General features: G+C 48.0%; 1 protein-coding gene across 1 annotated transcript; it reads left to right on the forward strand.

Annotated features, from left to right (window-relative positions):
• The first annotated feature begins 134 nt into the window (after nucleotides 1–134).
• Nucleotides 135–10,894, forward strand: PGLS (6-phosphogluconolactonase). The gene is made up of 5 exons (XM_053585681.1): nucleotides 135–720; nucleotides 5,847–5,954; nucleotides 6,351–6,452; nucleotides 6,731–6,871; nucleotides 10,554–10,894. Exons 1-5 carry the CDS (start codon nucleotides 433–435, stop codon nucleotides 10,689–10,691), a joined length of 777 nt encoding a protein of 258 aa, XP_053441656.1. The 5' UTR covers nucleotides 135–432; the 3' UTR covers nucleotides 10,692–10,894.
• The last annotated feature ends 3,598 nt before the right edge of the window (nucleotides 10,895–14,492 follow it).

Consider the following 14,492-nt stretch of genomic DNA (forward strand, 5'->3'; position numbering starts at 1 on the left):
CATAGCGCTTACTACAAGGGGGAGAAAACACAAAAATAGCAACAATTATGATAATATATGATAATTATAATGATAAAATATAATTAGGATAAAGGATGAGGAAACTTCAAAACCCACCAAAATGCGCCCTCATCCCAGGAGATCTTCCCGAAACTCTCCTGCCACCCCAATACCACGTCCCCTTCTTGGACTCCCCTTTCGGGCCTCGCTGACACCACAAGGATGAGCTTTCCAGCTCCAGCCCAGAAAAGGTACAGTGGTCAAAAATCAATGGGTGAGACCGGACCGACTGCCCAACCCCGTCGGGGCTTCATTTGTACAACTACGCATGTGCCAAAGGTAGCCGCTCGAAGCATTGAAGCAGGGCCCTCTTTCGGGCAAGCGCACTAGCGGCCGCCGGAGCGCTTCCGCCTCCCCGCCGCTGCCGTCGCCATGGCCGCGCCGGCCCCGGGCTTAATCTCGGTCTTCTCGAGCCCGCAGGAGTTGGGTGCCTCGCTAGCGCAGCTGGTGGCTCAGAGGGCAGCATGCTGCCTGGCTGGGGCCCGCGCCCGCTTCGCGCTCGGCCTGTCGGGCGGCAGCCTGGTCACCATGCTGGCCCGTGAACTGCCTGCCGCCGCCGCCCCCGCCGGGCCCGCTGGCCTCGCCCGCTGGACGCTGGGCTTCTGCGACGAGCGCCTCGTGCCTTTCGAGCACGCCGAGAGCACGTATGGCCTTTACCGGGTGAGAGCTACGGGGGCTGCCGGGGGTCATGCCGAAAGGCTGCACCACTGCCGGTACTTCGGCTACGGGGCCCGCTGCGGGTCATGCTTGGCGAGCCCCGCCCACCCCTGAGCCCCGGCCTTGCAGGGGCTCACCCGGCCCTCCGCTTTTCCCTGGGCTGGGCTGGGAATGGTCTCCTTGGGTCGCCGAGGTCTCATCTGGGCTACACCACTCTCCAATTCTACGTGGGCGGGCCCATGCGGGCTCTGCAGACCCTCGTCGTGCTTTATCCGGTGACCAGGCAAAGGGAACGGCATGGGCAAGGGCGTGGAAAGGCAGTTAAGGCGGTGCAGGAGACAGCCAGGAGGCATTTGCCCTGAAGCTTCATCTCGAATCTGGAGTTCTCAGTGGTCTCTCAGCACCTTGCAGGTCTGATGGCTATCCAGGCTTTGATAGAATCAGGCGACAGTCCTGGTTTTACAGCCAAGGAAATTAAGGCTTGGGGGAGTCGTGGCCTGCCCTGGGGTGCTCTGACTGCATCTGAGTCTGGTCTCAATCCGTCCCAGGGAGGAGTGGGAGGGATTGACTTGGCCAGGAACCTCAGGTCACCTGAGCCAGGTAATGTCATGGACTGCCCAATCCTGGGTGTGTTGCCTTCTCTTTGCTTAGAAGCTTGAGCTGATGGTCTTGTGATATATTTTTATAGTAGGAGGTAAGGGTTACTGAGCGTTTTATATGCACGATCTCATGAATCCCCACCACAACCTCTGAGACAGAGGCTATTACTACACCACCCCTTTCACAGATGGAGAAACAAGGCAGAAGAGGCATGCTTGCCTGTCCAGGTCACAGAGACCAGAGGAGGGGGGCTTCACTTAATTTCTGCATTCCTGTGTGTTTTTCTAAGAGTTTCATTATAAAATGGGCTTTTGTTTCCTTCTTTGCGTGGCTTTTTAGTTTTTATTTTTTCCCCGCAGTTTTTGGCTGGGGCCAGGTTTGAACCCACTACCTTAGGTTTATGGGGCTGGTGCCCTAGTCCTTGAGCCACAGGCGCCGCCCTCTTTGCATAGCTTTTTAAAAACTTTTTAAATTAGGAAAACTACTTACTCAAGTAACAGAACTCTTACCAAAACACTAAATGAGAAAGTTGGATGGATATTGAAGGAGCATCCCCTGTTTGCAAGGCCCTGTGCCCTAGCACTGGGGACACAGTGGAGAACTAGGCAGTTCCCTCACAGGGCTCACACTAGAGAGATGGGTTTTCCTTTTACTTTCTTGGTAATACCCTTGACATATAAGTTTTCAAATTTGATCAAGTCCAGTTTATCAATATATCTTTTATTGTTTGTGCCCTCAAAGTTCATAAAGATTTATGTCTTTGTTTTTCTCCAAGAGTTTTTTGAGTTAAGCTCTTACATTTAGGTCTTCACTCCATTTGAGTTACTTTTTGTATACAGTGTGAGGAAAGGACCTGTGTTAGTTTTCTAGTGCTGCTGTAACAAATTGCTACAAACTCAGTGGCTTAAAATAAACACTAATCTATTATAGTGATGAAGTTCATAAGTCAGAAATTGATTTCAGGCAGCTAGAATCAAGGTGGGAGACAAATAGGGAAAATCCACTCAGTGTATTAACATAACGCATGTGAAAAAAAATGCTGTGAAATGATACAAAAGTGCCAGAGGATATATGAACATCCTTTGTCAAGGAAGGTTGGGGCCCAGGGCTCTGAGAAGGTGACGTTTGAGCTGAGGTGTGGAATACTAGGAAGGAGCTGGCCTTGGGCAAGCTGGAGCAACAGGGCTCAGTCAAGGCAGAGGCTGTGTGGTAGGGACAAATATGGAGACCATATTAGTTTCCTTGGGCTGTTGGGTGGCTGAAAACCACAGGAATTTATTTTCTTACACTTATGGAGGAAATCCAAAATCAAGGTGTTGGCAGCTGAGCTCTATCTGAAGGCTCTAGTGGAGGATACTTCTTGCCTCTTCTGCATCTGGTGGCTCCATGAGTTCTTGGCTTGTGGCCATATCACCCTAATCTCTGCCTCTGTGTTCTCTTGATTCTATGTGTCCTCTCCTCTTATAAGTACATCAGTCATTGGATTTAGGGCCTGTCCTAATCCAGTATGAGTTGTTCTTAACTAATTACATCTGCAAAGACCCTATTTATTTTCTTTCCTTTCTTTTTCTTCTTCTTTTTTTTTTTTTTTTTTGAGACTGGGTGACAGGGTCTTGTACCCTCACATGGGCTAGAGTGTAGTGGAGTCGTTGTATCTCACTGCCAACTCCAAATCCTGGGCTCAAGTTGATCCTCTCACTTCAGCCTACTGAGTAGTTGAGACTATAGGCAAACCCTACCTACCACACCTGGCTAATTTTTCCATTTCTTGTACAGTCAGGTTCTTACTATGTTGCCCAGGTTGGTATTGAACTTCTGGCTTCAAACAATCCTCCCACCTTTCCAAATGCTAGGATTAAAGGTGTGAGCCACCATGCCCAGCAACTGAGTGTTGTTGCCCTCAGAACTAGATGCTCCGAGACGCAAAGGAAAGCACTGTGGACAGAATGAATATTATGAAAGGGAGACTGAGGCTCACTCGGGCACTCAGTGACTACCCACATTTATTGGGTGTTTTTATACACAACACTAGTCCAAAAAAAGGTATAGAAATAGAAAAGGGAACAAATAATGATGAAATCATAGAGAATGCCAAAAAATTCTTTGTTCAGCACATATGCTGCTGGACACATACATAGTTAATCTAAATCAAGAACACTTTGCTCAACACTTCGCTCAATGCTTAACCACAATGGCCCCTTGCTGTGGCGCCATTGATTAGTTCCCTAAAACTTAAGAAAGGATATAGAACAGAGTACTTCTTCCCATAACGTCCGTAGGCGCCCAGCCCCCAGCTGCAACTGTGCGAAGCCCTCCAGTAACTTTCCTTTCTGTGAACATTTAACTGATTGTTCTTACTAGCCCAGTCATGTCCACAGAGAAATAAGTTTTTCCATCTTAGGGCAACGTTCCTCAGGGAGCACATGAGGCCATATCACTTGCTTTGGTTGGGGGACCGGTACCCTTCCAACAGAGATTATTTCTAAATAAAGTCATGTTCTGAGGTTGTGGGTAGACATGAGTTTTGGGAGGATACTATTCAACTCACTACAGGGATACAGAGGTGTCTGCATCTTTGATGAGGGCGCCTTGTAGCCCTCAGCCCGAATTTTCCCCTGTTCACCTGTACCTTGGGCCTGAGCGTCATAAGGGTATTAGGGTTGGTTTGGGCTGCCTTCCTGCAGCATCTTGCTCCTGTAACACCTTAAAAATGTTTCAAGAGAGCCTGCCTGGATCAACCAGAAGTTCCACTTCTAGGAACTTGCCCATGTGACACCACCCTAGTCCCGGGCTCCCTGGGAGCACAGCCTGACCTGCAGAGTCCTGTGTGACTGTGACAAGTGAAGGGGGAGCTCCCAAGAGGAGCCCAACGGGAGACAGGGGAAACGGGAGGGAGTAAAAGCATGAACCTGGGAGCCACCCACATCTACCTGAGCCCATAAATGAACCATTGAGAGCGTATCCCTCCTCTTGAACCTTTGTGCCCACTCCATCTATGGGTTATTAGCACCAGCACCCACCCTCAGTGCCAGAGGAGGAAGGAGCAGCTCTGAGCCAGGGAAGGGGGAGGACAGCCAAGAGAGGGACTTGTGACAGAAATGGGGTATCAGTCGTCCTAGTTTTGCTCAGTGAAGTACCTAAGGACGTGTATATCTATGGAGGCTATTTGTATACCTTCACCCTAATTCATATGTTAGAATATTAACCCCAAAGGTGGTGGTATTAGGAGATGGGGCTCTTGAGAGATGATTAGGTCATGAGGGGAGCCCTCATGAATGGGATTATGAAAGAGCCCAAGGGGCAGGACAAGGCGGCTCACACCTGTAATTCCAGCACCCTAGAGGCCAATTGCTTGAGTCCAGGAGTTCCAGATCTGCCTATGCAACATAGAGAGACTCTAGTCTCTACAAAAGAATTTTAAAATTAGTCACATCACTGTAGTACCAGCTACTCCAGAGTCTGAGGCAGGAGGATTGCTTAAGCCCAAGAATTTGAGGTTAGAGTGAGCTATGATCAAGTCACAGCATTCCAACCTGGAAGACAGAGTAAGAAACTCTCTAAAAATAATCAGGAAAAGCTAAAAAGAGAGATATGCTTGGCTAGGCACAGTGGCTTATGCCTGTAGTCCTGTCATTTTGGGAGGCTGAGGCAGGAGGATCACTAGAGGCCAGGAGTTCAAGACCAGCCTGAGCAAGAGCAAGATCCTGCCTCTACAAAAAATAGAAAATCAGCTAGGTGGTGCACACCTGCATTCCCAACTACTTGGGAGTCCAAGGAAGAAGGATTGCTTGAGCCCAGGAGTTGGAGGTTACAGTGAGCTATGGTAACACTACTGTACTTTAGCCTGGGTGACTGAAAGAGACATTGTCTCAGAAACAAACGAACAAACAACAACAACAACAACAACAAAAAAAACAAAACAGACCCCAGAAAGCTCCCTTACCCTTTCCACCATGTGAGGACATAGAATATGGCCACTTGCAAACCAGGAAGCAGGCCCTCACCAACACTGTGGAATCTTTTGGCACCTTGATCTTTGACTCCCCAGTCTCTGGAACTGTAAGCAATGCATTTTGATATTTATAAGCCTTCTTGAGGGTTGAGGGAACTTGGAGGCTTTGAAATAGGGCTGTGATGTGGCCAGATAGGTGCAGGCAAAGTTCCATGGTGGAAAACTGGGCATGTTGCTCTGATTGTCTTTGCTCCTCTAATGGCTCCAGGCATAGGGATCATGGTGATCCAACTCCCAGGAGGGCCACTCTCCTCCCCCAGGGACCCTCATGCTAGTCCCCCAGGGCAGCAGAGCTTCCATTTCCCTTGAATCTCTTCCACAAGAGACAGCATCACTGAGGGCTAAGGAATTTTGAACCACTCACTAACTGAGGGACCTTGAACAAATCCACCAGTTCTCCTGTGCCTCAGTCTCCCCATCTGTAAATGGGTGTAATGACAGTACCATCTTTGAGGTGTCCCTCCTGGGGGATCAAGGTGGTTTTGTTACTATTGGTGATACCGTCCCTCTGTTATAGACGCACCTGCTCTCCAGGCTGCCCATCCCAGACAACCAAGTGATCACCATCAATCCCGAGTTGCCTGTGGAGGAGGCAGCTGAGGACTATGCGAAGAAGCTGAGACAGGTAAGTTACAAGGAACAGCCACAAGAGAGACCATGTCCACTAAGTGGCCATTCCCTGGGCAGTAGAACAGCCTTATATGATTGTTACCAGCAGAAACAGCGCTGAGGGTGGTCCACAGGGCCCCTTTGAGGATTCCCCATACAGAGGCCATCCACAAGGCCATAGCTCTGCCCTGGGGAGCCAGAGGGCCTCCTGGACACGGTTGCCCAGGTAGCAGTCTGGGAACTCAGTTCTTGGGAACAGCTATGTCCCTAGACTGGGGGCTTTGATCACAGGCAAGGCTGAACATTGTTTCCGGTGTTATGGCTGCTCATGTTTTCCTGATAATTGCCTCTGTATGTCCTTTGAGCTCTCTCACCTCACAACCTCTCCTGACTATCTTCTTCCCTTGTCAAGGCATTCCAAGGGGACTCCATCCCGGTTTTCGACCTTCTGATCCTGGGAGTGGGCCCAGATGGTCACACTTGCTCACTTTTCCCAGACCATCCCCTTCTGCAGGTGAGCCTACCAAGGTTCAGGATTCACTCTTATCCTAAGCCTGGTCCTTGGTGTCTGGAGCTTCCAGAGGGAGGGCCACCTGTAGGGCAGGGCTCCTAGACCCAGATTTTAAGTCAGCTTCCACCAGTGTACATGCTTGTTGGGCCCAGCCCTTCTGAGCCTAAAATGGGGGCCTTAAATCATCCACCATAGAATTGTTATGATGTGATGGAGTAATGGCTGCACTGGGCCTGGCATGTGATATACTTCTGTCTCCACTACTGGCCTTCCTCCCCCAGGAGCGAGAGAAGATTGTGGCCCCCATCAGTGACTCCCCAAAGCCACCCCCACAGCGTGTGACACTCACACTACCTGTCCTGAATGCAGCCCGAACTGTCATCTTTGTGGCAACTGGAGAAGGCAAAGCAGGTGTTCTGAAGGTAACAGTATTCTAATCCCAGTAAGGTAATGGGTATGTGGGCTCCAGGGATAGAATATGGCCCCAGACACTATGTTACTAGAAACATTAGCTCTGAAGATAACTCAGTAATTCTTGAGTTAAAGGTGAAATTAAAACTGAGATTTCTAACTATTTAGGAATAAATGACTATGAAATGAAATTGATGAAGTGAGGCCAAAGCCATACCCAGAGGTAAATTCACTGTATTAAAATGCATTTTTATTAGATAATTCAGTAATTCTTGGATTAAAGGGGAGATTAAAACTGAAATTTCTGGCTACTAGGAATGAATGAATGTGAAATGAAATTGATGAGGTGAGGCTAAAGCTGTACTCAGGGGTAAATTCATTGCATTAAAAATGCATTTTTTGGGTGGCGCCTGTGGCTCAGTTGGTAAGGCGCCGGCCCCATATACCGAGGGTGGCGGGTTCAAACCCGGCCCTGGCTGAACTGCACCAAAAAATGGCTGGGCGTTGTGGCGGGCGCCTGTGGTCCCAGCTACTCGGGAGGCTGAGGCAGGAGAATCGCTTAAGCCCAGGAGTTGGAGGTTGCTGTGAGCTGTGTGATGCCATGGCACCCTACCGAGGGCCATAAAGTGAGACTCTATCTCTACAAAAAAAAAAAAAAAAAAAAAAATGCATTTTTTTTTTTATTAAATAGAAAACCATTGAAATAAATAGATCAAACATTTTAGAAAAAGAACAAAATATAAATCTGAAGAAATTCAGTGGACGTGAAATTAAAATCAGAAATTAATTATTTGCATTACCTGAGCTCAGGAGTTTAAGACCAGCCTGAGCAAGAGTAAGACCACATCTCTAAAAACAGCTAGGCACTGTGGTGGGCACCTGTAGTCCCAGCTACTCAGGAGGCTGAGGCAAGAGAGTCACTTGAGCCCAGGAGTTTGAGGTGCTGTGAGCTATGACACCGTGGCATTCTACCAAGGGTGACAAAGTGAGACTCTGTCTTAAAAAAAAAAAAAAAAAAAAAAAATAATGAATTGGTTAGTACTTTTTTAAAAAGTTTATTGGTAGGTAGATCTAAAAGATAGACAGCCTCCTGACAAAGCCAATCAAGAGGGGAAAAAAATCATGTAGCATTAGGAATAAAATAAAAGGTACAATTACAAATAACATTTTAGTAAAATATAAAATTCATTAAAGTATAAAAATAAACTAAATAATTAAAAAGTTTTATTTTTTAATTTACTTTTATGTTTTATTTTTTTTGGAGACAGAGTCTCACTTTGTCACCCTTGGTATAGTGCCATGGCATCATAGCTCACAGCAACCTCAAACTCTTGGGCTCAAGTAATTCTCTTGCCTCAGCCTCCCAAGTCGCTGGGACTATAGGTACCTGCCACAACATCTGGCTATTTTTATTTAGAGACAAGTTCTCGAGTTCTCGCTCTGACTCAGGTTGGTCTCGAACCTGTGAGCTCAGGCAACCCACCCATCTCGACCTCTCAGAGTGCTAGGATTACAGACATGAACCTCTGCTCCTGTCCAATCATTAAAAAATTTTAATTCCCAATTTTAATTCTTTCTATAAAAGAAATTGGAAATATTTTAAAAATAATAAATAATAATACTTTCCCCCAAATCACTGGGTCCAGATGTCTTTATGGGGGTAGCTTAGTGCTGGGTTGCCAGGTGCAGAATTTTCAGAGTCCAATAGACTGGACTTCCTTGCTAATGATTCCAGGTGGCGTTGGGCAGCCACTTAAACCCTCCAGACCTCAACATTGTCATTTGCAATGTGGTTTGGGAGAGCTCCTCCACCCAGATTCCCTGAGTGTTGGTTGATGGGTTTCTGATGTAGTGTCCCTCCATATACAGAACAATATAGGCCATGAGAATTCAGATAGGTGACTCAGCCAGCCCCTCATACCCTTAGCTTCCCCATAAAATGAGGCTGAGAACAAAGGTGGCTCTGCAAATCTGTCGTCAGAAGTAAATGAGTTAATAGCAGTGGCATGATCATAGCTTATTGTAACCTTGAACTCTTGGGCAGAAGCGATCCTCCTGCCTCAGACTCCTGCATAGCTGGGATTACAGGTGTGCACTAACATAACCCAGTGAAAGCAGTATTTATAATTCCTGATAATTATGAGGTCACATCAGTGGTTGGTACCTCATGGCCTGCAGGCCACATTCCTTTTAAGTGATTAGGAAAAAATTAAATAAAGAGCTGGGCATGGTGGTGCACTTCTCTAATTCCAGCTACTCAAGAGGCAGGAGGATCCCTTGAGCTCAGGAGTTCGAGGCAGTAGCGTGCAGTGATGTGAACGGCCATTGCATTCCAACCTGGGCAACATCACAAATCCCATCTCAAAAAAAGAAATTCAAATGAATGGTATTTCTTTTTTGCAGTTTTTGGCCAGGGCTGGGTTTGAACTTGCCACCTCCGGCATATGGGGCCGGCGCCCTACCCCTTTGAGCCACAGGCGCCGCCCGAATAGTATTTCTTGTCTTGTGAAAACTCTATGAAATTCTAATTTCAGTGTTGAGAAATAAATACTGATTGGGAATACAGTCACTCTTATTTATGTAGGTATTGTCCACAGCTGCTTTGGGCTACAACAGCAGAGCTAAATAGTTGCAACAGATACTAGATCAGTGGTTCTCAACCTTCCTAATGCTGTGACCCTTTAATACAGTTCCTCATGTGGTGACCTCCAATCATAAAATTATTTTTGTTGCTATGAAAATAATTTTATGGTTGGGGGTCACCACAACATGAGGAACTGTATTAAAGGGTCACGGCATTAGGAAGGTTGCAATGAAAATAATTTTATGGTTGAGGCTCACCACAACATGAGGAACTGTATTAAAGGGTTGTGGCATTAGGAAGGTTGAGAACCACTGTACTAGATGGTCTGCAGAGCTGAATATATTGATTCTAGTTTTTTGCAGAAAAGGGGTGCTGACAATAGTATTAAACAGTTACAGGCCAGGCTTGGTGGCTCACGCCTGTAATCTCAGCACTTCAGGAGGCTGAGGCAAGACAATCACTTGAGGCCAAAACCATCCTGAGCAATGTAGCAAAACCTTGTCTCCACAGGAAAAAAAAAAAAAGAAGGAAAAAAGAAATTGGCCAGGTATGCTTGGCAGGAGCTGGTAGTCCCAGCTACTGGGGAGGTTGAACCAGGAAAATCACTTGAGATCACGAGGTCAAGTACAGCTATGATCATGCCACTGTACTTTGGCTTGGGTGACAGAGTGAGCCTACTAAATAAATAAATAGGGATGGTACCTGTGGCTCAGTGGGTAGGGTGCTGACCCCATATACCAAGGGTGGCAGGTTAGAACCTGCCCCAGGCAAACTGCAACAAAAAATAGCCAGGCGTTGTGGCAGGTGCCTGTAGTCCGAGCTATTTGGGAGGCTGAGGCAAGAAAATCGCCTAAGCCCAGGAATTAGAGGTTGCCGCGAGCTGTGACGCTGCCATGGCACACTACTGAGGGTGATAAAGTGAGACAGAGTCTCACTAAAACATAAATAAATAAATAAATAAGCAGTTATGTGTGGTAGGAGGAAAGGGACTCTGTTCCTGCCTACTGTTTGAGACTAGGACAGCCAAAAACAATGTCATCACATGTTGAGGGTATAAGAGTCTTGTCTGGTGGGTGCCAAGGCCTCATGTTCCTCCCTTCTCCATGCAGCGCATTTTGGAAGACAAGGAAGCAAACCCGCTCCCTGCTGCATTGGTCCAACCCCACACCGGGAAACTTTGCTGGTTTCTGGATGAGGCAGCTGCCAGACTCCTAACAGTGCCCTTTGAGAAGCATTCCACTTTATAACCATCAGGCCAGAGAGACTCCACAGCTGGGACCACACATGGCCTGAGGGGCTGGGCCCCTGCCGGCCACTGCACTCCAGGCCCCCATTTGGAAAAGCCACATGGTGCTGCTGTTGGAAGTTGAGTCTGTCCACCAGTCCTGCCCCTGGGGGTTCAACCTGTTGGCCACAGCTCCTGGTGACCTGGATATTAAAAGCAGCATTACTGGAAGTCTCCTTTGTCTTGTGGTCCTTGATAGCAGCAGGTTTTGGGGTAGGGCTGTCGCACCCTGGCTGGGGGCCTGATCCATAACCCTGGTCTTTATGGGGCAGAGAGTGAGGCCTCCTCCCCTGGGGTATGGGTACCATGGAGGAATTTCCTGGAGTGGCTTTAACAAAAGTATCACAAACTGGGTAGCTTAAGAAAAAAAATATATTTTATTGTAGTTATGGAGTCAGAAGTTCAGATTCAACGCAGCATTTGTGTCCATTCCCTTTGCAATCTCCGAGGGAGAATCTGTCCCATGCCACTCCTGGCTTTGGGTGACTGCCAACAGTTCTTGGTGTTCCTTGTAGAGACACATCATTCTTATCTCTGCCTCCACCTTCATACAACCTCACTCTGTCTCTGTGTTTTCTTACAAAGACATCTGTCATTGGATTCAGGATCACCCTAAACCCAGGATGATGTCATCGCACGATCCTTAATGAGTTAACACCTGCAAAGACCCTTGTTCCAAAGAAGGTTACCCTCTGAGGTTCCAGGGCTAGGGTGTGGGTGTATCTTTTGGGGAGACTATAGATCAACCCACTACACACTCCCTCAGTTGAGCTCTGACTGCACACAGGGACGAATGTGTGTCTTCTGCCAGGCTGCAGGCCTGCTCAAAGCCTTGAAAAGGCCAAGAGGACCCTAGTCTCCAATGTTCTGCATTTTCCATGAGTATGTCTGTTCACAGTCCACCCTTAAGCTTTTCCCAGCTCCAGGGACCATAGTGGGGGAGGTTGGTGGGTGCATGGGGCCGTTCAAACACGTGTGAGCTTGGAGGTATCAGCTGAGCAGGAGGTGGGAATTGAAACCCCAGTGTGGAGGCGGCTGTGCAGGTAGAAGGGGAAGCCGAAACCACAGAAAGTGTAGTTTCCTTCAATGTCTTCTCCCAGTGGGTCACTCAGATGTGAGAGTGAGGAAGTGGGACAAGGCCTGACCGGAAGCACGTTGACAAACAGCAGAGAGGAGTGGGAGGCAAGCACCCAGCTATGGGGCTTGGGCAACTGCAGGTGGCCATGCCCTTTGGAGCTGTGGGCAGAGGTTGGGGCGAGGAGCTAAGATGAGAAAGGAAAGTTAGGAGCAGGTGTGAGGACCCCACATGGGGGACCCTGCCTGGAGCATGTCACTGTCTCCTATATCTCTCAAGAGTGGCAACTCTACCTGCTGCAGACCAGCCTGTGAATGAAATCCACCTTTTTCACAAGGCTCCATGTGGCCTCTTTGACCTCCCTAAATCAGCCCCACACCACCCTCCCAGCCCACCCACGTTGTGCTATGTCTGGAACACACTAAACTCATCTCCACCTCAGGGCCTTTGCATGTTCTGTGCCCGCTGCCCACAATTCCCTTTCCTCCAGCAGTTTGCATGATCTGGACCCTCACTTCCTTTTAGGTATTGGTGCAATATTATTCTTTTTTTTTTGTAGAGACAGAGTCTCACTTTACTGCCCTCGGTAGAGTGCCGTGGTGTCATACGGCTCACAGCAACCTCCAGCTCTTGGGCTTATGTGATTCTCTTGCCTCAGCCTCCCAAGCAGCTGGGACTACAGGCGCCCGCCACAATGCCCGGCTATTTTTTTGTTGTTGCAGTTTGGCTGGGGCTGGGTTTGAACCCACCCTTGGCATATGGGGCCGGCGCCCTACTCACTGAGCCACAGGCGCTGCCCCGGTGCAATATTATTCTTGTGACTCCACTCTGCCCTCTGATATTTTCTGTCCCCTCTTCCATTTTTCTCCCTTAGCCTTATAATTATCTATCAGTTTTGTTGGTGTATTAATTCTGTTCCCCTGCTGACCAAAGCTCCATGGGGATGTTGGATGGAGCTTTGGCTGGATGTTGTCTGTTTTGCATATTTTTGTGTCCTCAACACTTAGTTCAGGGGCTGGTGTGGAATGATATTTGCTGGAAGAAGAAATGGGCTCAGCACCTGTAGCTCAGTGGCTAGGGTGCCAGCCACATACACAAGAGCTGGCAGGTTTGAACCCAGCCCGGGCCTGCCAACTGTCAAACAATAATGACAACTACAACCAAAAAATAGCCGGGAGTTGTGGTAGGCGACTATAGTACCAACTACTTGGGAGGGTGAGGCAAGAGAATCACTTAAGCCCAGGAGTTTGAGGTTGCTGTGAGCTATGACACCACAGCACTCTACTGAGGGCGACAGAGTGACACTCTGTCTCAAAAAAGAAAGAAAGAAAGAAGAAATGAATCCTGAAGCATTAGTGAAGATAACATTCAGAGCTGAGGACTCATGCCTGTAATCCTAGCAGTGTGGGAGAGGTGGGAGGATCCCTTGAGCTCAGATGTTGTCTTGAACTCTGGCAAGAGTAAGTTCCTGTCTCTACTAAAATAAAATTAACTGGGCATCATGGCAGGCACCTGTAGTCCCAGCTACTTGGAAGCTGAGACAAGGAGGATCACTTGAACCCCAGAGTGTGAGCTAGGCTGATGCCACAGCCTTCTAGGCCTGGGCAATAGAATGAGACTTTGTTGCACCAAAAAAAAAAAAAAAAAAAAGTGTGTGTGTATATATATATATATATATACACACATATATGTGCACATATGTGTACATAATATGATGTTACTGGGGGCTTAAACAAAATGGGGGTTTAGCTCTTTCTCTGGGGATAGGTCAGTCAGGGCTGGTGGAGCAATGTCATGAACTTCTTGGCTACCCCAGCTCCTTCTACATTGTTTCTATGCCGTTGTTATTGCATGGGGTCCACCTCATGGTCCATGGTGGCTGCTTATGCTCTAGCCATTACATCCATATTTCAGTCACTGAAGGAGGAAGAGGAGATGGAGATTCATAACAAAGGAACATCCCAGGATTCACTCAAGACACTTCTGATCACATCTTAACGGCCATACTATGTTGCATAGCCCTATATAACAGCAAGGAAGACTGGGAAATTTATTGTTGACTGAACAACCATTGTCTCTACTATAATCAGGGATTCTACTACTGAGGCCAACAGGAGCACTGGATACTGTGGGGACACATGTTCTCTGTGCACTGATGAACTGCCCGCCCTTGCAGGCTCCCTGGGAGTCTTGCTCCTGAGGGGCCACAGTCTGTGCTTTCCTTTTGCCAGCTGGTAGCCCTGCCCCCAGAGTACATCCAGTGTCCTTGAGAAGTCTTTAGGGCACCACCCCACTCCCTAAGCCAATGCTAGATCACACACTCATGACTCAACACTCCCCTCATGAGAAAGCCTGTGATGGCTCCATTCAATCACCTTTCAGCTTGGAGTGCAGACTGGGTCCCCTACTCTTTCGTTTGTTCATTCACTCAACAAGAACTGAAGGGTGTTCTGTGCCAGGCATGGAACAGGTGAAGGGGTGGAGACACCTGACTAACAAGATCTGGCCCAGTGCTGGGACACAAAGGATGTGCCGGACCAGTCTAGAGGGAAAAGGTCCACTCTCCAAGAGCCTGGTGTCCCATCCCGGGGGATGAAGCCTAGGTGACCAGGTATGAGAAGCAGTAGGAAGGGTGGTCCAGACACCAGATTGGCCTTTCGGGTGTCAGGGGACCATGGCGACCCAGGT

This window comes from Nycticebus coucang, chromosome 3, assembly GCF_027406575.1.
Source record: "Nycticebus coucang isolate mNycCou1 chromosome 3, mNycCou1.pri, whole genome shotgun sequence".
Classification (NCBI taxonomy): domain Eukaryota; kingdom Metazoa; phylum Chordata; class Mammalia; order Primates; family Lorisidae; genus Nycticebus; species Nycticebus coucang.

Excerpts from the sequence above, each read along its gene's own strand:
- PGLS (XM_053585681.1), top strand. The coding sequence starts at position 433 with ATGGCCGCGCCGGCCCCGGGCTTAATCTCGGTCTTCTCGAGCCCGCAG. Across the intron at positions 721-5,846 it reads GCACGTATGGCCTTTACCGG|ACGCACCTGCTCTCCAGGCT; the intron begins GTGAGAGCTACG and ends CCTCTGTTATAG. Across the intron at positions 6,872-10,553 it reads GCAAAGCAGGTGTTCTGAAG|CGCATTTTGGAAGACAAGGA; the intron begins GTAACAGTATTC and ends TTCTCCATGCAG.